The sequence below is a fragment of the Phacochoerus africanus genome, chromosome 1 (assembly GCF_016906955.1).
Source record: "Phacochoerus africanus isolate WHEZ1 chromosome 1, ROS_Pafr_v1, whole genome shotgun sequence".
Lineage (NCBI taxonomy): Eukaryota > Metazoa > Chordata > Mammalia > Artiodactyla > Suidae > Phacochoerus > Phacochoerus africanus.
The window spans coordinates 189,474,722-189,502,061 of record NC_062544.1 but is presented as its reverse complement, the minus strand read 5'-3'; the positions used below and the strand labels follow the sequence as shown (position 1 = coordinate 189,502,061).

The following is a 27,340-nucleotide window of genomic DNA, read 5'->3' as shown; positions in this document are numbered from 1 at the left end:
TTGACTCAAGGTAGAGAGTCCCACTGGGGTTGGAGAGCAGCTGAGCAGGCCCAGTGAATACTGGTTATAGATCCCTTTCCAGTGGCATGATTCACAGAACAGAAGCCCTCCTGGTATGGTCTGGGGGTTGGCAAGAGAGTGAACTGGACCAAAAGGACATTTTCAGACCTCATCCCTGTGATCTGGTTTATACTAAAGAAAGATGGAAAGGTCTGAGTGGCAAACCCTTTATACTGACAAGTACAAGTTCTAAGTCACACCTGGGTTCTTTCTCTAGTATGACTAAAAAATGCTTTTGGAGTTCATTGGTAAAACCCACCAGCCTATTCTTTTTTTTTTTTAACTAGTAGAACATAAATCAGAGCATTTTGAGCTAGAAGGGATCTTAGAGGGCAACCTGGTCCCATCCCCCCATTTAACAGGTGAAGAAATTTAACAGGCCAAGAGAGGCAAACCTTCCCAGGACCAGAGGCAGAAGCAAGTCCAAGATTCCACCAGTTTTACTTTTGTAATTTTTGCTTAGATTGGTTTTCCTCCAAGAGGTCCAGGAACCAGAAATCACTCTTACAGAAGACTCAAAATAAAAATACATTATAAATATTATATATTTGTAAATTATATATATATACAAATATTATATATTTATAGTGTATACAAATAACTTCTGTGAATTTTAAACCATGCCATACTGCTCAATGCAGAGAAATAAGCAAGGAAGCAATTTAAGCCAAGATTTCTAGTCTTCTGCTTATCAGTAAGAATTCCGCAGAACTACAAAGTTCGTCCCTCCTCCTTGAAATGAGTAAATCCTGAAACTGATTAAAATCAGAAGAAGAGACAAAGAAACATTGTTGACCCCATTCTGGACTCCCAAGTCTATATTTTCTTATGATACAAATCGTTCCTTTCCTATTAAATAAGAAAAACAACAAATTATAACAAAGAAAGAATGTTTTCCCGGAATTCAACTGCATTTTCATCACAGCACATGAAAATATTCTCCCCATTTTCTTAACAATGTAAGAAATTACTGGGTCATGGACTTACTGTAAGACTTTGGCCAACAGTTAAATTTCTGTGCTTTCAGGTTTTCCCATCTATCAAGTGGTGAAACAAATTGCACCAAATGTTTGCAAAATAGGATAAAATCTTAAATGTTTCTCTGTGTACACTGTGCAGTTATTAGCAATAGCGGCAATCATGACAGGAGGAAGGAGCTAGAATTTATCCACTACCTGCTGGGTGTGCTGGTGTTGTACTCTATGAACATTATCTCACTCTTATAACAAAACATGAAAGCAAGTCCTTCTATCCCTAACTTGCAGGCAGAGAACACAAGGCTCAGAGAGATTGGTTAACTTGCCTGAAGTCACTTAGCTAGTCAGTGCCAGGACTGAAATTCCTGCCCAGGTGTGTGTGGCTCCAAAGCCCCTTCCACTACACTGAGTGCCTTGTGTATAATGACCTCTTCCTTCCGAGACTTTAAAAAAAAAGTAATTAAAATCTGACATGTTAAGGATAACCTGACCCCCTTGCTGTACAGTGGGAAAATAAAAAATTTTTTTTAAAAATCTGACATGTTACATTTCATTTCCTTTAAGCCTTTCTAAAGTCTCAGGGCTGGGAGGAGCATTAAGATAGGCACATAGTCAAGCCAGCCCAGGCCAAATGTGCACTGTTTATAAGACATCATATTAAAGCAATTTGTAAACTTCCCTTAATTACTCAGATCTTGTTTAATTTTCATACTTTCCTAGCAGCTTATCTAAATGGTACACGGCGTAGTCTAGGCCCCATGTGAAGATTGGAAAGAGTTAATATCCTCTGTTGAATACCCTTTGTCCATACTGAGGAAGACGAACAAGTCCTCAGCCTTTCCCATTGTGCTTTGTTCTGGGGTCTTTATTCTCTTTAGGGGTCTCCTCTCCCCCTCAGGGGCTCCAAATCCTTCCTCAGTCAGGAGCTGCCTCGTCAAGGAAGAAGCTAAGTAAGCCAGCTTTAGAGGCTCCCCACTAAACCCAACCCAGGTTCCCACCAGCTTCTATAGCAAGAAAAGAAAATCGGATTACAGGCATATTTTAAAAGGGGGGGGGGGGATGCCATCCCTGACACTTTTTCCTTATGACACTCTCATATACACTTTTCATTTAATCTCCACCACACCCCTGCAAGACAAATGCAGTAATCTCCACGTTACATTGAAACAACTTAAGTTGAGAGAAGTTAAGATCACAGATCTAGATTGTAATAGAGTTGACATCCAATTCCAGTCCTGGATGAGCCATAGCCCATATTTCCTCCACCACCCTCATGTTTGGATGCTTGGGACCAACTATCTTTTTCTACAGTTTTGATTACTGACCTCACTCCAACCCAAATCTACAGTAGGCTTGTCATTACAAAAAAAAAAAAAAAAAAAGCTTGGCTGGGATTTTGGATTTATCATTGCAAACCCATTCTCCCTGCAGGAAATTAAAATGTGTGCTAGTTTCTGTAACTAAAAACATCATCTGAGCACAAAGGACAGCCCAGTGTGAGGATGATGCTGACTCATTCTCTCTGCTATTTGCCCGGGCTTGGATTTCTGCATCGTACACGTCCTTCCCAGCCAACTGCCTAGACCTGTTCTTGCTCAACTTTGGTTTCAGGTCACTTTTCCAGTTCCACAAGGTCACTTTGAATAAAGATGCTATTTTTTAAGGTCTAAAACCTTCTCATGAGCATGTCATCCACCAAGTGAATAAACACATGCTCTACTCTGTTATCTAACAATCCTCAACAAAATCAAGTTGCCTACTTAGCAGCTGCATGAACTTCTTCACTCCTGAAGGAAAACCTAACCCCTATTGGTCAGGTGACTAGTCAGAGTCCCAATCTACTTTATTTATTCTTCAGTCTCTTGAGGTAGGAGGGGATGAAGGAAGCTATTGTGGAGGGAATGGTTTATACCATTACATGACTTGAAACAATTCTCAAGGACTCTGAAAGGGTTAATGGTCAGTCCATCCTCTGGCCATGGACCCCTCAGAAGCCTACTCTTTCCCTGCTTCAACTACTTCCTTCCAAAGAAAACAGCTTAAGGAATAGTTTACTCACTTACAGGTTCTGGGTCAAATGCTGCTTTGGTCTTGAAGAGTTTAAGAACAACAAACATTTTTCCCCTATATCAAGTAACTTCTGGCCCTCAGCTGAACCCCCTGCTTCCATCTGCAATTCCTCAGTCCCTGAACATTGCTGGATGCGTGTTCACTGCATGTTATTTGTTCCTGATGCTATCTTATGGTTTCTCTTTAACCAAATAAGACACTCTACCAGCACAAACAGCTCCCAGGAAAATGGTTCAGGGCAAGTATTTGTGCAGAATGCTGACAGATTCCAAACAAAAGTTGTTTTCCATGTCTCCACATTTGAATCCATTTGTTGGGACCCATTAGCACATTCCATTGTCCCTGTGGACAGACTGCTAATAGATATGGAGCATAAGGATATTTGGAAATGCTGTTAAAGTTGGAGTTTTGTCTTGTTACCTTGGGAGAGGATTATATAAAGGTGCCTAATTATCTCCTAGGCTTCTGGCAGACTCACCAAGGCAGAATATGGAGAGCCATCTCATCCTAACACCTCTCAAATATCAGCAAGGCACAGGGCAGCTTTTAGGGATCCTAGATGCTAAGGAGCAGACAACCAATGACATTCTTTTGACAACTAATTGAGCAGCCAGGCTTCTAGCAACTGAGGCATATACTGCTTCCCCACAAAGCTCTGTAGAGGGAAGGACCAACCTGTATTAACTAGCAGAGAAGTTACACCAAGTGGACTCTGGAAAAGAATTTCCATGTATGTCATCAAGTTAAAAAGTCATTACTGTGTTTTATTTGCATAAAACATTAAGGAAAGTTAAGATAAAATACCAATGAATCAAGAAACAGATATACATGCACACACACACCAGTTTTATTCACAGATGCTCACCCCTAGGCACCACACACTCTTTCATGCATGAAAGTGTCCTGATCTGGAAAGCAGTTTTAGTGGTTATTTGAGTAGAAACACACCCATACACAGTTTCATTTCTTTTGTACTTACCACATGAAAACAAGCGCATTTCCAAACCTATGAATGCCCATGTACAATGAGGTGAGATCTGTTTAATATCCTTGTCTGGAGACCAAAGATAGTCTCCAAGCCCTGAAATGAAGAACTTCACTGGAGTGAAACTGGGAATTATCTCCTCTGGTGAGAAGTGCTTGTTTGAGAAGATCTTTCTACCTGAGCTACTAGAACAGATCAGGAGTTCTTAAGGTGGTTTTTGTTTTGTTTTGTGCTGTGGACTCTTTGGTAGTCTGGTGAAACTGATGGACTCCTCTGAATTGTGTTTATATCATGTATAAATTGTGTTTACAAATGAATAACCTAATTACATAGGAAATTGAAAAAATCAATTACAGTTGACCTGAGAACAACACAAGTTTGAATGGAGAAGTTCCACTTAAGTAGTAAATATTACAGTGCTATATTGGTCAGTGGTTGGTTGAGGATACAGAGGAGTCATGGATACAGAGAGTCACTATAAGTTATACTCTAATTTTCCACTGTGCTGGGGTGAGCACCCCTAACCTCCACATCATGCAAGGGTCAACTGTATATTGAAATATAGTTACAAAAATATTTTTAGAATGTGATATAACAAAGTGCTTCTTTATTGTGCTTTAAATATTAATATCTATGTCCAATAATGGTCATAAATTGGAAGCAGCATGCGCACAAGAGATATTTCAAGATCTCTGCAACAACTAATATGTGGGAAAATACCTTATTGCTATTGATTACAAAGTCATAGGTACTATTAGTTTGTCACCTACACTCATAATTGAAAGAAATGATGATATTCAGTCAGAAGTTAATGAAAATAGACATTTTTTTCCTCAGAAAAATTCTCAGGACCCTCCCCCCCCCCCCCCCGCCGAATTACATAAGCATCAGAATAAGAATCCCCAGTTGGAGAACTTAAACAGTAGAATCCTAATGGGAGAGACTGTAGAAGAGATGAACTCACTTTACAGATGAGCAAAGGCTGCTTTGGAAAATTTGAGACCATCTTCCACTTTGCGATGTACCTTGCAGGTTCTAGTCCTGCGTATTTCCTCTTTTACTTCTTGAGAAGTCAGTGGGAAAGGTAAGAGTAAAAATTTAGGGACAGGTATCTGCTTGGCACATGTTTAGAATTTCATCACTTATAAGCTAAACATGGAGGGAAAAAAACAGTCCAGTACACAATAAGCCTCACTCCCAGATCCGTGGCTAGAGCTTTCATGTTGCCAAATCCTTTTACCCCATAAACACAAGTCCAGGAAAATCTCTCCCAACTTCCCCTAAAAGGGGATCCCCGAGCATTCAAAGAGGTACATTTCTTACCTTCAGCTGATAATGAGAATATTAAGATGGGAAAACAAAATTTAAACTTCAATAGATTCTTTGGAAGAAAGTCACACATTCCCCAATGGAAGATTTTTTTCTGACATTTTGAATCATCAAGCCCCAACCACCCTTAGAATCACATAGGTGTCTGTCAGGCAGACATCCAGCAGATGTCACTGGTCACCACCTCCCCAGCTTCATACTGCCTCACTCCTCATCCCTTCCCCTACCTTGTTGCCCAACCAGGCCCCTCAAACCCCCCAAAGGAGCAGAAAATTCAAACTATCTCTACCTATCTTCCCATGGAAGACAAGAGTCTATTTGAAGATCTGAAAACCTTTTATATAATTTCAGATCTGAAAGTTGCCCTGGAGGTGATTTATCAGGGTCACTAATGGTAATCTGGTCAGGACTGTATGTGCAAAAGCATCTGAGCTCCCTACACTAAACACCAGAAGTGCCCACCCATGTCTCTGTGTAGCTACAAGTACCTCCGCATATTTCCAAACATTTCCTAAGAGTAGTCACACAGCCCCTGATCGTGGCTGAAAACCACTGAATGAAAATGAAACACAAAAAAGTTAATGAGTTTCCAAGACATAGGGATAGCCAATTTATTATCTATAACCCCAATTATTTTCAAAAATGATTTGAATGGGTTGAATGATCTAGTTTTTACTTGAGTATAATTATCCTTACCCTTAATTTTACACATGAGGGAATTGCCCGGTGTCACACAGCTAGAAAGCAGAGATTAGAACTCAAGCATTTAGCACAAGTTCCACCATGTTATCCCCTCTACCACTCAGTGATGTCTGCTGGGCATTGGGCAATTGCGGGGACCATATGCCAGGCCCCAGTGCTGCTCTGACACTCTGGGTGTGACAAATGTCTTCATCCCTACAGGTGCTGCAAGGAGCAGCCACATGTTTCTATGCTTTCATTGGCTTTGACATCATTGCCACCACTGGAGAGGAAGCCAAGAATCCCAACACATCCATCCCCTATGCAATCACTGCCTCCTTGATCATCTGCCTAACAGCATATGTATCCGTAAGTACCAAATGCTTAGGGGACCCACCACATGGCCTTTTCATAAGTGACCTTAAGACGTGGCTCTTGGACTGGGTTTCCTTCTGCCAGGAAGGAATCCTTTCCTTATGCCTTCTTCATGTTTGTATACTTTGTTTCGTGTTTCTCCCTCTTTTTACACTGGCCCAAACTCACCCCACCCACCAAAGACAAGAAGAAAATCAGGGCACCAAACTGGAGACAGGAGAAGGCCCAGGCCCTCACTTCAGCCATGGCCCCCAACCCTGCTTCACCCTATGCACAGGCTTTTGGTGTCTGCTGCTGCCCAGAGGATAGTGTACAGGGAGTGGGCTGCCGTCCAAGGAGCTCAGATCATAGGCTGGCAGTAACGGGTGGGTGTGCAAGCAGAGGCATTGTGGGCCTCTGTGCACCCTCCTCAATGCTCTTCTGTCTTCTGGGAGCTTCCCAGCAGCAAAGAGGCAAGGCTCTCCCAGAGTAGGGAAAGAGAATACATCATCCTCTAGAAACGCTTTTCCCTTAAATCTGAGGGTGGAGAGGCAAAGACAGGAGATGGCAATTTCTTTCCGCTGTTGCTCCCTCTTTTTATACTGGCTCAAGTTTGCTCCTTCAGGTTTCCTTCCCAAGGGAAGTCCTCAGAATGAAGCCTTCAGGCTTTCTCCTCAGGAACACTCCTCACACTTCTGAGGTGTCATCTCTCAGCTCTCATCCCAGAATTTCTATCACAGAAATAGTTCAGCTACATCCAACATCTCCTGAGCCCCTGGCAATGGAGAGAACCAGTTGATAAGCCAACAGGTGTGTGGTTACACAATCCTCCCAAGTCCTGATGGTCCCACTCACTTCAATCACCACGATTAGAAAGAGCTGGCCTCTGGGGTAACCCCCATCAGCCCTGCTATTCCTGCTGCCATAGCATGTGGCAAGAATCTCCACCCCTCAACCCCTGCCAAAAAAGAAACAACATCTTTAGCCACAACCCGAAGAAGCTAGGCCAATTGATCATTAAGGCAAACCGCAAAATAAGATTGCCCTGGAAGCCAAAGGAAAACATGAGAGCAGCATTGGATATGGTTTGCCCACCCAAATGCTTATGGTGGGGTCAGCTATCACCTCCCTTATGCACACACATGCAACTGACTTCATCTTAACCAACCTTAATAATCACTGCAGACAGAATGTTCAGAAACAACTGGTGGGGGAAGGGGAGTGTGGCGGGCAGGGGGAGCAGTAGAAACACTGTGCTCTGCATTCCCCCTCCTGTTCCTCCTTCACACTTCCCCTTCCTCCAGGAGCCAACTGTTATAGCACACACAACGAAATCATTAATCACAGTTCCTTCCTTAGAATAGTGATTTATAGACTACAGAGTACTTCTATGCAACTACCAAATTTTTACACATCCTAATGTGGGTTCGAGACTCACAGAGAATTGCCATGAGAATCAATCCCACTCTCTTCCAGTCTACCCCACCGTATCCCCAGAGAAGATGTTACAAGTAGTGATGTTGCTGGGAAAGATTCCCTTTTAAATGCACGGGCCCTAACCATGCCTGGGGGGTTGTCTGGTCTTGTGTTGGTCAGCAGGCTGCCATTCTACCACCAAGAGAAGAGCCAAACTGCTGAGCTACAGTAATTCATCCTGTGGTCCTCCCTATTGGCCCATGGATTCATTGGAAGATGTTGGCTCCTGAGAAATAAGAAAAAAAAAAGTGATCTAGAAGTGAACCATTCTCCTTTTCGGGCTCTGGACTCCCTTCCTGATGCCAGGATTGGCAGGGGGTCCCCGGCCTTATGACTGCTACCTCCAACGTCTGGGACCAATTATGAAGGAAGGGGTGTTAGAGAAGATCAATGACATATGAAGAGAAATAAATCCAGGTTAAGCAAAGCCATAGTGGTCTTATAGCCCAGAGTAGCACTGGATTCCATCCTGATGCCATAGTTTATTTCTTGGCCTGCCTGGTTCCTAGGACTGAGTGACAGAGAGGAAATGGAAATATGAATCCTGTCAGTTAATTGGCTGTGGATCTCCTATGCACTTACTTGTAGAGCTTTGATCTTTGGTCTCTGAGGTAAGAAGTAGTACAGTTGTGACCTTGCAGGACCCTGAAAATATTTTAAAAATGAGGGTCCTGTCCATGTGGGAAAGGTGCTAATGGTCCCTGCCAGGCCTTGGCTCCAGTGCCTTTGGGTACAGCTCCTTCCATCTGATAATATCTGGCCTTCATTGAACTATCAGTGTAGTTCTGCTTTCATGGAGCTGCAGTACCTACTCCTCAGATGTGAAAGGGTCACAGAGAGATTAGAGATGATCTAGTCCAGTCCATTAAATTCGCATGTGGGGAGAAAATACCGAGACCAAGAGCTCCGGAAGCCAAATAACTAGTATAAAATCAAGGCACATGCTAAGAAGTGGCAAATCCAAGCTCCCATGCAGGACCAGACCTCTTTCCTCTCCTACAGAACCTCCACCTATGCTTCAGACAGACCCCTCTACCTCCAGCCATGTTTCCTTTTGTTTTAACAGGTGAGCATGATCTTAACTCTGATGGTGCCATATGATGCCATCGACACAGAATCCCCGCTCATGGAGATGTTTGTGGCTCGTGGATTCTATGCTGCAAAATTCGTAGTGGCCATCGGGTCCGTTGCAGGACTGACAGTCAGCTTGCTGGGCTCCCTCTTCCCAATGCCAAGGGTCATTTATGCCATGGCTGGTGATGGGCTCCTTTTCAGGTAAGTGTTATACTCTGTGGCATTTATTCTGTTCTTCCACACCTGCCCAGGGAGACTGTCACCTACTGTCAGCCTGATTGTAATTTTGATGCAAGTGCCTGTCACACAGACTATGGAACTTGCCACATATCTTGGCAAAGAATATGAGTAAAAATAGTGTAGGTCCTAAAACAGCCCCTCAGTTTGACTGGATCTATCAGTCTAGCACAGACTGGTATGTTCCCACCAATTCCCCCTTCCCCTCTTATTTGACATTCTGTGCTCCTTTGTAAAGATGATGGGTGCCAAAATGCTACACTGAGTGGCCAGAAGGAAAAATCCATCTCAAGGGCATCTTGGGTTTGCCCTCACATTGAAACCTGATAACTGCCCCTCTGAAGTTGAAAACATTCAAAGTTACAATTAAAGAAAAGACTCTCTGAACAGAACCTAATAGGAGCAACAATTGTTACCACTTATTGAATATTTGTGTACCCCAGATATACAGTATCCCATTTATTTGTCACAATAACTCTATTTTACAGAAAAGTACCCTAGATGAATATATTCAAAAAGGTTAAAAAAAATAGAAACAAAGACAAAAACAAAACCTTGCTCCCAAATCCCCCAGCTGCTGGGTGAGGGGGTTACGATTTGAACCCAGGACTATCTGACCCCAACAACCAGACTTTTAACCACACCAATGTACTGACACTTCCAGCCCCCTAAGGTGGCCATGAAGTGGCCTTTCTGCCCATGATAGAAATGGGATGTAGCCCCATCTCTTGGTTCCTAGTGCCCACTGTGTGAGGGCCTTACAGAGAAGGTATTCTTCAAGTGCACAGAACAAGAAGTAAACTGCCAAGAATCTCTCAGGGGTGCAGAGGGATCCAGCTCAGGAACTTTTATCTCTACCATCATCTGTCATCTTCAGCACCAGTTCCTCTGCATACCCCCTGAAGTAACCACTAGGTCAGAGCTGTGATCCTGGGGAAGTGGGACAGATCAAGAAGAGGTTGATCATGGTGGAGTATGACAGCTTCATATATCCAAAAGGCCCTTCTGATATCAAAGAAAACCAAGAGGAAAGATACTGGAGCTCCAAGCACAGTTTAGACTCTTGTGTGAATCATGGAAATACAGGGGGAAATCGAAGAGGAGGGAGGAGGGAGTGCCAAGAGAAGAGAGGAGGAGGGCAGGAACTTACCTAAGCCCTCAGAAACTTTTAAGAGAAGCCCCTGCCATTCAACCATCTTGTTGGTCTTCTCTATCTTCTCCAGTTAGTAACAGGCCAGATTTAGCCTTCATGTATGAGTACATGTTCTTAATGACTATGTTATTTTGCCAAATAAGTCTCTGTACTTTTGTTATAGAGCAAGTGTTTCGCAAGCTTTGGCGTAAGTCTTCTGGGGTTTTTTGTTTTTCTTTTAAGCATAATTTGTTGGGTCCCACTCCCACAGAGTCTGATATAGTAGGTCTCAGGCTGAAACCTGAAAATTCATATTTCTTACAAGCTCCAAGGTGATGCCAGTGCTGCTGATCCATGGACCACACTTTGGGTAACACAGGTGTGGAAGACCCCCAAGCAGGTGTGTGACTTCTTCAACTATGCCTTCCTCAACGCAATGTCTGGGCTTCAATTGAGATTTCTGAAAACCTCCTAGATTCAGTAAGCCCATCACACCACATAATGAAGTAGGAACTTTATAATAAAGAAGTCTGCTTCAAATCCAAGGAATTAAAGTAAATTCTGTTTAAATTACATTCCAGGAATCAAGCCCTGGGGTAGGAACAGCAGCTGTATTTAAAGCAATGAATCCAGAAGTACACTGGAGAAGCAGGACCAGGAGGTGTTAAGTCAGGTTGAATCAATCACCAAGTGCAGCTCACCACTAACCCTCTGTTGCCCCTCCCTCCAGGTTCCTGGCTCATGTGAGCTCCTACACAGAGACCCCAGTGGTGGCCTGCATCGTGTCAGGGTTCCTGGCAGCTCTCCTCTCCCTATTAGTCAGCCTGAGAGACCTAATCGAGATGATGTCCATCGGCACCCTCCTTGCCTACACCTTGGTCTCTGTCTGCGTCTTGCTCCTTCGATACCAGCCAGAGAGTGACATTGATGGGTTTGTCAAGTTCTTGTCTGAGGAGCACACAAAGAAGAAGGAGGGGATTCTGGCTGACTGTGAAAAGGAAGTTTGTTCTCCTGTGAGTGAAGGGGAAGAGTTTTCCGGCCCAGCCACCAACACATGTGGGGCCAAGAACTTACCATCCTTGGGTGACAATGAGATGCTCATAGGGAAATCAGACAAGTCAACCTACAACGTCAACCACCCAAACTATGGCACCGTGGACATGACCACAGGCATAGAAGCTGATGAATCTGAAAACATTTATCTCATCAAGTTAAAGAAGCTGATTGGGCCCCGTTACTACACCATGAGGATCCGGCTGGGCCTTCCAGGCAAGATGGATCGGCCCACAGCAGCTACAGGGCACACGGTGACCATCTGTGTGCTCCTGCTCTTCATCCTCATGTTCATCTTCTGCTCCTTCATTATCTTTGGTTCCGACTACATTTCGGAGCAGAGCTGGTGGGCCATCCTTCTGGTCGTTCTAATGGTGCTGCTGATCAGTGCCCTGGTATTTGTGATCCTACAGCAGCCGGAGAACCCCAAGAAACTGCCCTATATGGCTCCCTGCCTCCCCTTTGTGCCTGCCTTTGCCATGCTGGTGAACATCTATCTCATGCTAAAGCTCTCCACCATCACCTGGATCCGGTTCGCGGTCTGGTGCTTTGTGGGTAAGCAACTTCCTTTGGAGCCTTGGGAGGTCCCTTATTAAGGCCTTGTCCAGGATTATCCCAAAACTACTTCCTAGCTGGACTCAGCATCCCCAATCCAAGAGAAATCTGGCTGGTTGTTTCTGTGGATTCTTGCTTTCTGCTTTAGGGTCAAAAGAGCCAACTGTGCCCTTTCTGCCTGTTAAGATCTTGGTTGGTGATTCTGAAGAATGATACTGATCAGTCCCTCACTTCATTGAATACTATTACTGGACGTTCTTGTGGATAATCAGTACCATAGAAAGTCCATTTAAAATGAATCCACATTTCAAAAATGACAAAAATGACATATAAAAGCAAGGGTGGGAAAGGTTGAGTGGAATTCTTAAAAACTAAAAATTATGAAACTAAAAAATTATTAAAAATTTTATTTATCTTATATTTGACAAAATTAAAATAGCAATCATGCCATACTTTTAAAGAAGCAAAGTATGAATTAAGCATAGGTTTTTGGCACAATTTTTAGACAAAAGTGTATCATGACACCATTTAACAGCCCTCACTGTTTAATGACTTTTGTAAAATATTCAAGAGTTTTTCATTCTTTCCCAACGTCTTTCTTAACCCTTTGATATTCCAATCATTCTCTTGGGAAGCACCCATCACACATCATCCCACTGATTTTCTCTTGTTCTGTCAACAACTAATAGGACTCTGTCGGGTCCTTGATGTCCACAGCTTTGAGTGAAGTACCACTTCTCTCTCTAAACTCACTTTCATTGCTTCAGGATGTCCTGTATCTTTCCCAAGATTTCTAGTTTTCCTTTAGGACCAATTTATATTATATTCACATTAAATATTTATCCTCTATGACCGTCACTGATGTTTATGAAATGGCTGGTGATTGGTGCTCATGACACCTTGAGAGGGATGTTTAAGTGAAAACTAATTTTAAAGTTACTATTTTTCTATTTCCTATACAACTTGGTAACCCTGGGGTCTCTGGCAACAAATACTTAGCTAAGAAGGATCCTTAGAGTGCTTTAAGGAATAGGAAAGTAAAGAATAAGTAACCCCATCTTAAGGAGGGGCAAGACAGATACATGGGGAAGGCATCATAGAGACTCACTGAGTTGTAGCCCATCCACTCCTCCAGGTCAACGATATGGGTTCAACTTGGTGCCTTCTGTGCCCAGAACATAGTCTGTGCTTAATAAATACCGCCCTATGATTATAAAGCACTCCAGATGAGAAAAAAAAGAAACTTCCTATCAGAATAGCTGGAAAGGACTTTGAGAAGGCAGCATCTGAACTGGGGCTGTAAGACAGGATTCAGATAGTGGGAAGGAGGGGGAAACAGTACTCAAAGGAAAGGGCATATGTCTCCCAGCAGATTCCTCACCTCTGAGGCCAGCCTCTGCCTTCCTGGAAGCACTGTGTACCCATTTCTCACTACCCGAAGCCTCATCCTTTGTTAGACTTCAGGGATCTCTTGAGAGGACCCCACTGACTTATAAAAATTCTAAGCATTTATGTGATTTATTCACAAATCTCTCTTTTCTGTTTAAACATTTTTCTACTGGAACAAGAAGCTAAGCAATGGACAAATGCTACTATCAATAGAAATGACTGAAGTCAGTAGAAATATTAGAGTCACGTATTTATCAATTGAATGAAGGCATAGACGCAAATACACGTGAATTTACTCATTTTTTCCTGGGTCATTCAAGCCAGAAGAAGCCTTCAACATCTAATACAATGTTCCCCAGAGTGTAGTGACCATTCCACTGCTAATATTTGGACTGATTTTAGCAAGTATATGAATGAATTATTTAATATTATATAGTTATTATTTACTTTCACTTATTCACATGAATCTGGTTATTTTTAAATTTTAAAAGTGCGTCAAATTAAGGAAATACATTAGTACTAATACATGTGCCATATGATTCAAAGTAATAATTAACACATACAACATTTGTCACATTTCAGTCATCATTCCAGGGGCTTTATTTATATTAACTTAGTTAATCCTCACAACCACCTCCATTTTACAGATAAGGAAACTGAGGCACTTGACTGAGGTCAGATAGTTAGAATTTGCAAAGCCAAATTAGAACTGGTGGTGTGGGTCCAGAGTCCATGATCATAGTCACCCTACTAAAAATACAGTATATAAATCTAAATAAATATAAAGTTTGAGAAATACTGACATGGTCCACCACTTCCCCACTTCTCCCTCAATTTTACAGGAAGTAAACTGAACCTCCAAGAAGTTAAATAATATGCTCGAAGTCAAAAGGAGTAATAGGAACTTATTCACAGAGTTATTACTATACTTTAGAAATCTCCATGCTTAGATCTGGGGCTCCTACCTCCCCACCCGAGTGCCTCTGAGCAACTTTATTTGCCCAGAATGTTTGATATGTGGCCTGTACAGATTAACACATAACATCAGAGCTGGCTTCATGGGTAGATGATCTGTGGAGTCACACTGGGCCCCACACTTGGTTTAATGCTCTGGTGCTGTCTTCTTCGATTCTTAACAATTTTCTAACAAGAGGGTCCATGGTTTCATTTTGCACTGGAACCCACCAATTATGTACTTGGTCCTACATAATATCCATGTTTCTGGAGCACCAGAGGAGTTTTGCAAAAGCAGGGTGGTGGCAGGGGCAATTGCCCTTGGAGTCAGACAGCACCAAGTTGAAATCATAGCCACTTCCTTGTGACCTTGGAAAGTTCAGTTAACTCCTTTGGGCCTCAGTTTACTCATCTGTAAAACTGCAGATAATTCTAACCTTGATCTGGTTGCTGAAAATGTCAGGAAAAGTAATAAGAACTATTTCTTTCTTGACTTCCTTTTAAAACTCTAAAATGATTCATTGTTCCCTAGACTAGCTATCACATGCTAAAGTACAACGTGAACCTGTTCTGACTCAGGCTGCCCTTCTAGTTATCAGGCAGAAGACAACTCCCAGAGAGCCTTTTGTAATCTTGCTGATAGCACAAATTTCACACTGGCTCTAGAAACTGAGACTCCTTGGCATGGGAGGATGCCACCCTGCAGCCTGGGCTGGCCAGACAGAGGGCACTTGAGCCTGTACTTCAATAAGCACACAGCTGCTAGACACTAACTGCTTTGGTATCATGATCTTTGAAAGCTGGTACATGAGTAAACTTCACCTAGAACAAAGATTTGCAACCCTGAATACACTCAGAATCACCTGAGTCACATCTGAAAAATTCTATGCCCAGGATCCCCCCCAAAGAGATGCTCTGATTCAGTTGGTCTCATAAGGCCAAGCATGCAGTATTTTTAAAGCTCCCTTTTGTAATTTGAAAGTATAGCCAGGTTTCAATGATCTAGAACAGTGGTTCTCAAAGTGTGGTCCCAGACCAGCAGTATCAGTATTTTGTGGATACTAGTTTGAAATGCCAATTTCAGACCCCACCCCAGACCAACAGACAGAATCAGAACCTCTGAGGGCAATTTACCAAGCCCTCCAGGTAATTCTGATGCATGCTCAAATTTGAGAACCACTGATCTAACGAAAAGAAGATATTAGCACACTGTAAACCAGCTATGATGGAAAAAAAAATCATTTAAAAAATATATTAGCAAGCAAGGCAGGTAATTTAATTATAAGCTCCATATTTTTGCATATATAAAATATATCCATCCCACAACCCTAAACTGGTTTATAAAATCTTTAATAGCCTTACAGAATAAATATCCCATCTCTAAATTCTGAGCCTCAAAAAAATGTCACATTATTCTTCTTAATCTCTCAATTCATAACACAAGTTTCCTGGGGAGAACAGTAGAGAGATTTCTAAATGGAGCTTCTTATGAAACATCAGCTACTTTTTTAAAATATTTACATGGTTAGGCTGAGTCATAACTTGATAATCTTCTTAGACACATTTTTTTGCCCAACCTTCTCTAAATGAATCTTAATTACAGCATTTTTAAACAATGTTTTGCTACATTCGACCTTCAGAAGAGCACAATTCATAGCATGAAACGAGGTACAGTCCCCATAAGATTACCCAGCACTTGTTTCTTTCCCTTTAGACAAGAGAAATAGAAAAGAGCAAATGTTTAAAAATCCCAACAAAAGGGGCACAAAGCAGACTTAATTTCCCTTTTCTCTTAGATGATGCAGTTTTGTAAAAGATACCTCAAGGGGTTGGGCAGTATCTCAGAGAATATGAAACCAGCTGGAACCAGTGAGAAGACTGTTCGATGGTATTTTCCAGGCATCTGTCAGGTCTACTGGTCCCTGTGCACCTTTATTGTAAATTAATCACGTCAAAGGCACCCTTACTCTGGGGACTGCCAAGTGTTCATTTGGAATTTTTGCAGTTCCTCTGAGGAAAACTTAATTCTTGTCTATAGCTTTAGAGAATAGATAGGACTCGTGATCTGGGAATGGCCCTCATAAATCCTATACCAAACCATAAATACCCCCAAAGAGAAGATGCTGTACACCTTTGCCTGAGCTCTCATCTGAAATCCTATTGGAAACTAATCCAAAGCAGCCACTGTGATGAAGGGAAGAGGAAGGAGAGAAGGGGGCCATGAATTGGGACCAGAGAGGGCACCAAGATAAATTCCTGATGATATGTCCTGTAAATAAGTTTGAAATTCTCCTTTGAAAAGAGAAAACAACTGACAGCTTCAACATCAAATCATGCCCAGAAGAGCAACTAAAATCACAGAGGTCAGGATGAGGAGGCAACAGGGCCAGGGTGATTCCAAGAAGAAGAGAGGGTGCAAATAAATCCTGCAACACCTGAGGCTGCCTGCTGGCAAAGTGCTGGGCTGCACAGGGAAAGGCCTCAGGAGAAGGAGGCAGTTGAGAATGAAGGCGGAGTGGACCAGTGCAGGGCACCCAAAACAGACACCGCCACCACAGTGAAAGGGCAGGTGATAGGCTTCTCTCCCTCAGCCTTACATTTGTGAGATTCATCCGCATATGCCTGTTGTTTCCATTTGTTTGTTCTCCTTGCCATCGAGTGTTCCACTGTGTTGATATATCACAATCGATTTCTCTGTTCTAGTGTCCGTGGACATTGAGCATGCTTCCAGTCTGGGGTTGTTACAAGCAGAACTGCTACAAACATTCTTGTACATGTTTTTGGTGAACACACGGACACATTTCCCTTGGGCTTCTGCTGAGTTAGAGATGGAATTGCTGACTTGGATCACTGAGCATTTTAATATTCCTTAACAAGGCTACATTCTGTCTCATAGCCATTGCACTCCTCAAGTAAAATAAGGGTCCCCAGCTCTATTTTGCAAATGGGAAACTGAGGCCTAAAGAACATGACTTGATGTTAGATCAGCTGCAGGGCCAGGAGAGACGCTCCCCTGGTCCCCATTTCATCCTGAGCCTGCTCTTCCTGGCCACACCATATTAAACAAACCTTACTGTTATTATAATCAAAAGGGCTTGTGGTGGGATTTTAAAAATAATCAGTAAAGTGGGAGTTGGTGGGGACTGTGCTGATGTGAGGCCACCTTCTCATTACCATCCAGTCTTCATGTGTGCATTAGCAAGTGTCTGTTTTGGAAAGTTGATCCCAGAGTAGTAAAAATGAAAACGGTCTGGACATAACAAAGCGCCTTAGTTATCTGCAGCGGGCAGGGCTTCCTGATGGAAAGTGCACCCCAGGAAGAGGCAGCTCCACCCAGCCTGAGGTCAGGTGACCTACCTCCTCTGGCCCAAGAGCCCTGAGCATGGAGCTGCATGCAGTAGACAGGAAGCTCCTAGGGGACTCCAGAGGTCAGGCACCTGCTTCACAACTTTAGCTTGTTCCTACAGACTTGGAAATCTCTCTAGTCCCAGGTCACCCACTCTCTTCTCAGAGTTGAGTTTTTGTTCTAGGATTTCTCCCACATGATCCAGAGGACCCTCTCGCCCTACCTCTACCCCTCTCACTTGTAGGGTTGGGAGTCATTTGTTTAATATGCTTAGGATGGACCAACACAAGTGGAATAAGTAGGTATTTCCCCAGCTGATTCTGAGGTGCCCCAGCATCCTGAAGGCAGCCAGCCATCCCCAAACCCTCCCTGGAGGCCCCTGGATAGTATGGGAGCAACCCTCCACTTAGATTCAAGAGATGAAAGCTCCAGTACCATTTCCATCATTGACATATTGCTTAGTTCTTAACTTCTCTGGGATGATGGATGAGAAAGGGCATTTGTATAAAGGGGTTTCCAATCACAAGGTGTTATATTACATAAAGAAAGTCCATTCAATTGCTGAAGGCATGATTCTTCATCTTGTCTAGTTCCCAGATGGGAACTTCTGTCTGGAAAAGAAGCCAGAGCCTCCCTTTGAATGCTTCCCGTCGGTGCTAACAGCCTCTCAAGGGACTCATTCCATTACTGAGCAACCAGTAAAGCTATAGGTGCTATTAAAATATTGAAACACTTCTGTGCCTACTACTAACTAGGTGCTGCCTGAGCCCCCCTTCCCCCATGATCCACCAACTAAAAAATTCCCTTCCCCCATGATCCACGAACTAAATAATTAACTCCAGCCCAGCAGAGAGGCCTCCAAGACCCTGCTGTAGTGCAAAGCTGATTTGCTTCTGACTTTTAACATCTCATCTGCCTTTCATTTATTCACATATCAGATGTGAAGCTACAAAGCAGTAGATCTCAATTTTTATGGAACAAGAGAATTAAATAAGTCCAAATGGAATAAATCATATTATTTACCCATTAGCCATCTTACTCTTGAAGCTTGGTTCCAAATGACTTCTGGCTTATGCCAAAAGCAAATCCACTCTCAAAAGATAAAACTTTGCCATCTGTAAGGGTTTACAAACAAGTATGATGCCAATCTCAGCAACAACCTAAATAACAGGACACAAAGGCTATTTCACACAATGACAGCATCACTGGAATAAGTATATAGCCTAGAAAAGTAGCCTAGAAAAGTGAAGAGTTTATCCCCATATATATAATAATTAGGGAAATTTTAATGCTCCTGGATATCAAATGATATTAGTTTACAGATGTGATAATGGACTAAGTCTTTTAAAGGAGTTTATTTTAAAGATACCTACTAAAACATTTACAGATGAAACAGGATGAAATGGTTTTTTTTTTTTTTCAAAATAATCTAAAGAGAAAGAGGCAGGGGGGTGGGTATCAGAAGGGAAGGGGTTAATGATGAGTATGTGGGCTTCTTTATTACCATTGTCTCCACTCCTACATGTTTTAAATTCTTCAAAAGTAAAGTAAAGCAATATTGTTTCCAATCAGTCTATACTTGGCAGCTACCATGGCTAGGTGGGGGAAACAAACAGGTGAAAGCAGCTGGATTAGGAGGACACAGAGGGGCACAGAACCATCCACAGTCCGAACACTAAACATTGACTGTGTGCCTGTGGAAAACCCTGTGTTTTGTCTTGTGCCCCAGTTTCCCGTCTGTGAAACACACATAACCATAACCTACACACACACACACACACACACACACACACACACTCAAACAAGTTAGGAGGCATCTAAAAGATAACATTTGTATAACATTTTGAGGGAAAGGTGCAACATAAAGGATTCATCACTGCAGGACCTAGGTGCCCAGAGGTGTTGGGTGAAGTTTAGTCCAGATGATTCAGGATTCCCAGAATCCCTACAGATTTTTCAGAAACTACTTCATGCTTAGTTCTCTAAGCCAACTGAAAAAAGGAGCAGAAACAAAACACTTCTACACAGGAGGCTTTTAGCAGCTCTGTTTACTCCTCCAATACAAAGCCCTTGTTTATGTGCGACAGATGGTAATACATGTTTCTCTCCTCTCTCTCCTCCCTCGCTCCCTCCCTTCATTTGTTCCCCTCTGTTTCTTTGTCCCCCTCCATCTTCCCTTTTCTCCAGTCCTTCTCCACCTCATACCACTGTTCCTGAATTAACTCAAGGGCCAGCAAGAAAGATAAATGCAGACAGAATGCCAAGCCCTAGGAGAACATGTTTGCCCAAGCCAGCTATTCATGCTGTCAGGCTGCATGCATGCAGTGGCTTCTTGGTTCACAGCACTCATATCTGAAATGTATTTTTGAAGACAGAGGTACATACCTGTGAAACTATAGGGGGCTCAGAGCAAACATTAAAAGGCCCATAAATATTTATGTGGCAGGTTTCCATGGATTGCTTTTGCAAAGGAATCACAGTCAACACATTTGTGTACCGACATATATTTATGTGTGTGCACACAGGTGCCTGTGTACACACATACACTTATGTTCCCTCTGGGTCAGGCCACTCCCCAAATAAGACCTATTACTGAATATTTACTGCACTATGCATAGTTTATAACCCAGCAAGGGATGGGGGTATGAAGGGTTGGATAAGCTAGAGCCTTCTCTCTATCCACATAGAATGCTGGTGCTGCCCCTCGCAGACCCAGGCAAGTGACTTAAGTCTTTCCCAGTTTCTATTCCCTCTTCTGTGAAATAAAGGTATTCAAATAGACTAATGACATAGACTCTTTTCCAGCTCTAAATATCCACGATTATGATTCTATGAAGAACCACACCAAGACTCTCAGATAGTTCCCATAAACTAATCTACCTGACACCCCAATACCTGGTAGGGGCAGAGGAAAGTCTGTCAGAATAGATATCAAACCAGTGCTTGAATGAGGAGATGACATGTGTAGCACAGAGGGGAGAAGCCAGGGGCAAGGAAGAAAGAAAAAAAAATAGTATTAAGTTTAGCAGGGAAACAACATGCTTATAAATACAATCTGAGAAGGGGATAAGAGAGAAAGAATTGATATTTTAGATATAGATATAGATAGATATAACCAAGCAGGAGGAGGTAAGCCTTGGCACCTGCCTGAATGTCTAGGAGAAAAGATAGCAAGAAAGAAAAACTGGGCAAAAGAAGGTGTGTGCCTGATGATAAACTCAGTTCCCTGAAATTTATTCTGAGATCTCAAACATGCTTCCACCAGAGGTACTCTCTAAAAAGCTGCATGCTGGCCTTTTAATAAGAGGCCTTAATTTGGTGCCTTGTTCTTCACAAGGATAGTAACTATCCCCCATGGCCATCAGCCACCCTCAGACAAGAAAGAATAAAGATTTATGCTCAGAAAAATGAAGTCGCTATTTGAGAATGGCTACATCTGCAAATGATTAGCTCCAGGATTTATTACCAATTAGGACTATAAATCTCTGCTTACTTTGGCTCCTGGAAAGTTGGTTTCAATGGGGGGAGGGGTGGGGGTGAGCCACTTGAGACCAAGAGGTAGAAATTCAAGCTTAAAAAGACACACTTCAAATTCAAAAGGAAGCATGATACCTCAAGCACCAAAACGGAAAACAGGCTTCACCTTGTGATACTAAGCAAACAGCCCAGCAGATACCCACGGAGTTAGCAAAATCAAAGAGACTAGTGCCACCCAGAAGGGGGTATTGGGGCCTGAAAGGAGGGTGCACAACCGAGGGGCCCCCAGTGGCCAGGCCACAAAATGGCTGGAGTTGGCAGTGAAGATACGCATCAGGAGCTTTAATGTGTTTGATCTCAGGGGTTCTTAGCCTTACCTGACCACTGGAATCACCTGTGAAGTTCTACAAACACTTATGCTTGGGTCACATTGCAGACCAATTAAATCAGAATCTCCAGTATCAGGGTTGTGCAAAAACTCATGACCCTCCAGGGGCAGCCAGGGTTGAGAACCACTGCTTATCTCATTTCCTCCTCATAGCAACCCCATCGTATAGGGACAATACTCTCATGGCTTCATAGAAGCAGAGGTACCAAGGGACTCTGTAACTGGTCGAGGGTTGATCAGCTAATAGTGATGAAGGCAGGATTTGAACCCAGGCCTCACACTCTTAACCATCATGCCCCATGGCCTCAAAGGCTATGATTTTCAGTGTTCCAGGCCCTGAGCCTTCATGGGCTTTTCAAAGTCAAATATGGAGGCTCTCAGACTATCTTCATATATTTTTTCCTAAAAATTCTAATAGAAATGAAGCATTAGCCCATATTAATGCTACATATTAACTAGGAAGGCAGGTTTCTTTCCTTTGCCTGGAATGATATAAAAATGAGGAGGTTGCCCTGGATATTTCATGCTCATCAGTTCTCATTCATTCCTTCAACAAACATTCATTAAGTGCCAGATTTCTGCAGAGTCTATAAAACTGAACCATCCTGTGCACACAGACTATCACACAACTGATGTTCTAAGGGCCATAACGGTGGCACAATAGACATTCTGAGAGTCCAAAAGTGAAAGCTCTGAGTGGCAGTAATGTAGTATGTCTTTGGTGAATGAAAAACGGCAAAGTAAATCATAGGCTAATATATGCATATTGCTAAGAAGTGAAATAAAAGAGTCCCTAAGTGGGAGCTAATAAAATGCTATGAGAAAGGTGGGAATATACTGTTGGCATGGAACTATTTAACCCAGGGTAGAAAATGCAAATTCCTGGCTGGTACCTCGTGAGTATAGTGGCACCCTGTACATCCAAAGAGGAGGTGGGGACTAAGGTGACCTCACCAGCCCACAGCCTGTCTACAGAGGCAGCCAATTCTCGCCTCCAGCCAAAAGTCTCCATACAGGAGTGTGGGTACAGTGTTGTCAGACCTTCTGACGTTTTTAGGAGAAGCTGTAAATGTATGTTGCTTAATGTAAGACCTCTCAACTTTTAAATGGCATCTAATTGGGGTCTTTACAAAACACTGTGTAGACTATGGAAAACACATCCAACCACCTGCTCTGCTTTCACCATTAGGAGTGATCTCCCTGCTTGTCCTATGGTTCCAAAGCAACTGCCTACTCACTTGTGCTTTCCCCCACCCCCGCCCCCACTGCAGGCATGCTCATTTATTTTGGGTATGGCATCTGGAACAGCACCCTGGAAATCAGTGCCCGAGAAGAAGCCCTGCACCAAAGCATGTACCAGCGCTACGACGTGGATGACCCCTTCTCAGTGGAGGAGGGTTTCTCCTATGCCACTGAGGGTGAGAGCCAGGAGAACTGGGGCGGGCCGGCTGAAGACAAAGGCTTCTATTACCAGCAGATGTCAGATGCGCAGGCAAACACCCGGACCAGCAGCAAAGCGAAGAGCAAAAGCAAACACAAACAGAACTCAGAGGCCCTGATTGCAAACGATGAGTTAGATTACTCTCCAGAGTAAGAGCAAACACCCAAGAAAGGTGTAGAAATGTTGATGATTTACTTTCAGTAATGTAACCTGTGGGCTAGGAGGTAGAAACTTCTTTGGCTCTCATTTCAAAATTCCAGCCTCCCCCAAAGTCAGTCCCTAGTCACAGCGTGTCATTTGCCACTTCTGCTCTTCAGGACAGTTCTGTCAAAGGGTTTCACACAGGTCCCATAAATGGTCCCCTTGTAAGAAAAAAAAAAAAAAAGCTACAAGAAATTCTAAAGTGCAACCACCAAAGCTGATAGCAGCAAATGTTTCCCAGGCGTTTGCTTTGCCGATTGAATCTTTTCACTTTTTACTAAGGCCCAAGAAGCAGGGAGTAAAATTCTTGAACTGCACTGAGGCTGCAGCTCCTCTGGGAGAGGTGCCAAAGCAGGTGGGGGTGGGCGCAAGGCAGCATCTCAATCACCTGAGACCACAGGGCAAAGCGCTGTTCTCAGCATGCTGGGCTGTGAGCTGCTCACTGAGGTCAGGTGGCACTTGGCACTTCCTCAGCAAGCAACATTTTGTCCTGAAATTTCACAAAAACAAATTCATGGAGATGCATGCTTCTTTTTATTTGCCAAGTTTCTCACAGTCTCCAAACTAGAACTTCAGGATGCAGCAAAGGTCAGGGACTCTGAGACCATAACCCCAAAGATTTCAGATGCACCATAAAACAGTCATGCAAACTCAACAAAATGGTAAGAAGCACCATCAAAGCTCTACTTAATGCCCAGAAAAAAACTAAATAATCATCTCTTACAGTGAAGGCCAGAAGGGCACTGGCAGAAATTAACTGTCTGTCATGCCTTCTCTAATACTAGACTCTAAGCTCCTGCTGATATGATGAAAGAGGCAAAGTGGGAGCATGATTTCATGACACTAATATGCCTTCAAGAAGTAGGCTGTTTGTTTTATGATCAGATAAAAAAATCTTTACAAGGAGAAGTGACCCAGCCACTGAGATCACATTGCAAATTCTATTTCAGATTTCTAAAATTATAAATTTTGTAGTTTTTTGAGATATGCAGCCACTTGACTGGTGGGTGCTACTCTGAAAACAAAAATATGGAAGCACAGCAACTTAGGTAATTGCATTCCATGAGATCACGTTTCACTCTGAAACTTATTCTGCTGGAATAGCTCACTTTTAGACTTGTATTTTTCCTGCTATTTCCCAGAGCAGTTTCACTGAAGCCCAAAGAAAAATCTACCTGATCAGGTCTAAATTTGGGCCATAAGAGGGCCTCTTAAAGGTATTTTCTCAGAAACAAGCCAGAAGAGAAAATTTGCAACAAGAAAAAACACATGGTCAATGCATTCTAGTCTGGTGTTATAGGGATTCCAACGCTGCTTGGAGATGTGTACACATGTATGTGAAGCACAATTTGGATCAAGCTGAGAATTTCCTGAAAGGGGGGCAAAACAGCAAATTCTTTACTCTCTCTGTGTCCTGAATCTAGTGTTATGCCAAACATTTTCCAGAACATCAACTAATGCTTAAGTCTATTCTTTCTTAAAGGTTGAGGTCTGTGCCATCTTGGCATGCTTTAGGATTATAGAAAGGAGGCAGAAGTCCATTTTTTTCAAGAAACTAACACTGATCAAAAATGTACCAGTTCTAAGTAATGAGATTAAAAAGAAATGTAACATTGGCCCAAGGAAGCTCATAGCCCAAGGACTGAGCAGCACTGGGGCCTGATAAATGTAGATAAAACAACCAAACCTGACAAGTCCTCTTGGTTGATTCACTGGATTTTAACACAGCATACATTAAAAAAAAAGTCAACTGAAACTAGTTTTTTTAATTAATTGTATATCCCACCCATAGCCAATGTATACCATTTAAATTCAAATAATTACTATTTTCCAGATCTTCTTTTTCATTCCTCTATATTAATTGTTTAGAACTCTGGTTTCCTAAGGTTATTCTGTCATTTTAATGTAATGCTTGGCAATGTCGTGTTTTCTCTCCCCAACCTTAACCATAAAGATACAGTGCCTGGTCTATGAAGTATATCCTTGGGAATTAAATTAATTATCAGTAATTTTTGTGGTAAAAAAAAGTTTTTAACTGATCTTAGGACTCAACAAATCTGCCTAGTTAAAATATAATCTGTTAAATTTGAGATAGATCCATATACATGGGATGGGCAGTATTCATTAAAAGTTTTCAAAGAGAAATATGAATGCAAAATAACAAAATTTTAACATGAATGAGATTCCTTTCACTAGTAAGGTGTACCTATGAGGGTAACAATTGTCTGGTAGCTGATGTATGCAGTTCCTGCAGCATGAGAAGAGAGAATGCATGCTTTGCTAAATCTTGTTGGTACTGATTTTAAGATCCTTTTTATTAACCACTCTCATTTCAGGAGTCATTTCTCTCAAATAGTATTCTATATTTTCTAAGCTTTGCCCTCTTTATTGCTCAAAAGTTGATTAGTCATCTCACCAGTGACCTTGGTTTTAAAAAAATTACTAAATATGACAGAAAAAGTTTTTCAAGATAGACATGTTTCCTGGCCTCTGTGAAACAGTCCCAGATTTCACAATGCAGTTTTAAAATACTATTAATCACTAGAGTGATTATGTTAGCTTTTCCAACTTAGTTTTCTTAAGACCACATTTGTGAGACAATGTTAAAAGAAAGAGCACCCTATTAATACCTCAGAAACTTAGCCCCTTAAAGGAAGCCCGAGGAAGACCTATATTTTATTGAATTCTCTATAGCAAGAGCTATTCCAGTGAGATTTCATCATGTGGATTTGTGGTTTGGAGCCAATTATTTGATTTTAATTGTGTTTTCTTAGTACTCTGCTTCATTCCAAGAGGATTTGAGGTGGTTGGTAAAATATACATAATATAAAAAATTAAATGAGGAACCTGAGGCAAATAAAAATGGAAATAGAAAAGATAAGACAAGGCTAGAAGTGTATTTAGTGCACAAATGAAGAACCTTGATATGTATTGCTAAATTTGCCAATGAGTGGGCAACTTAAAAATTAATGGGATTGTTGGTAATGACAGCAAGTATTTCTACATAAGAATAATTCTTTCCCCCCAAGGGCAGAGAATTACAATAGCATACATCATTGAAACACACGAATAAGCTTCAGAGCTAGATTTTACTAAATATATGTGCCTGGCAAACAGTGGATGTTCAATAAATATATGATCAGATGTGATGGATAGATGGATGGATGGATGAAAGGAAAGTGAAATATTATTTATTCAACAATTCTTTTGTGAAGAGCTGATTATATGCAGTGGCATCAAAAACAGGGAGAATAAGCTATATAAATAAAGAACAACAGTGAAGGTAACAGGTGAGATGAAGGAGTTAAATGTGTGTGGGAGTCCAAACATGGAAAAGACCTCCCTCCGCCAGAAAGATCAGAGAGAATGCAGCCTTTGTGTTGAGCCTTGCGGATTGAGTAAATTTTGTCAAGTAGAAATGAAGGAGAGGCTCACCAAGTGGAGGATCAGCATGATTGAGGTGTAAATGTGGCTGATAGCTATCTCCCGAGTAGTAATTTGTACTGTGCCTCCCTCAAGGAAAAGCAAGAAGCTAGTTTGACAGGGGCACATGATTTATATATAGAACTGTAGGAATAATGCTGAGAAGGCAGGTTGGGGCTGAGGCACAGATAGCTGTCTGTGAATGTTGAAGTGAGCTGGCTGGTTCTTCTTGGCTGGGGAGGCATTGAAGAAATGATGAAAGTATGAGTCAGGAAAGGCTGGACTTGAAGAAGCTGGAGCAGTGGCTTCAACTGCCTAGGCAAGGAGCTAATAAATCACACACTCCAAGTAGATTTAACACACTAAAGGGGAAAAAATATCCGTATCAAAGCTCGGTACGATTCTTCCTTTGAGTCCTGATTTCATCATTAACCTGGAAGTGTAATCATTTAAGAGGCACACAAACAACACAAAATTATTCACAGTCCCTTTAAATTTTTCAACAATAAGTTTAAATAACCAAACCTAACAATGTTTTATATCCATCTGATCTAAACAGTCAAAATCTCAGCTCAAGATTTTACTCAACTTCAGTGCAACGCCACTTTAAACAGGTGAAAGGAAAGGAATGATAGAATTAGGCTAAGAAGCCAGTTCTACTTCTTAGCAACAAACTATTAGCTAATCAAATATCATCATAATGGTCATGATGAGCTTGCTTAATAAACGGAGAAAACG

The 27,340-nt window shown here is 42.1% G+C and overlaps 1 protein-coding gene across 1 annotated transcript in view; it reads left to right on the top strand.

Annotated features, from left to right (window-relative positions):
• The window catches only part of SLC7A14 (solute carrier family 7 member 14), a 115,475-nt gene extending 92,128 nt beyond the window's left edge, over positions 1 to 23,347 (top strand). The window contains exons 5-8 of the mRNA XM_047755219.1: positions 6,325 to 6,471; positions 8,999 to 9,207; positions 11,106 to 11,983; positions 22,809 to 23,347. Of these exons, the coding sequence (XP_047611175.1) occupies positions 6,325 to 6,471; positions 8,999 to 9,207; positions 11,106 to 11,983; positions 22,809 to 23,131 (1,557 nt within the window). The 3' untranslated portion in view covers positions 23,132 to 23,347. The remainder of the gene's footprint in view (positions 1 to 6,324; positions 6,472 to 8,998; positions 9,208 to 11,105; positions 11,984 to 22,808) is intronic.
• The last annotated feature ends 3,993 nt before the right edge of the window (positions 23,348 to 27,340 follow it).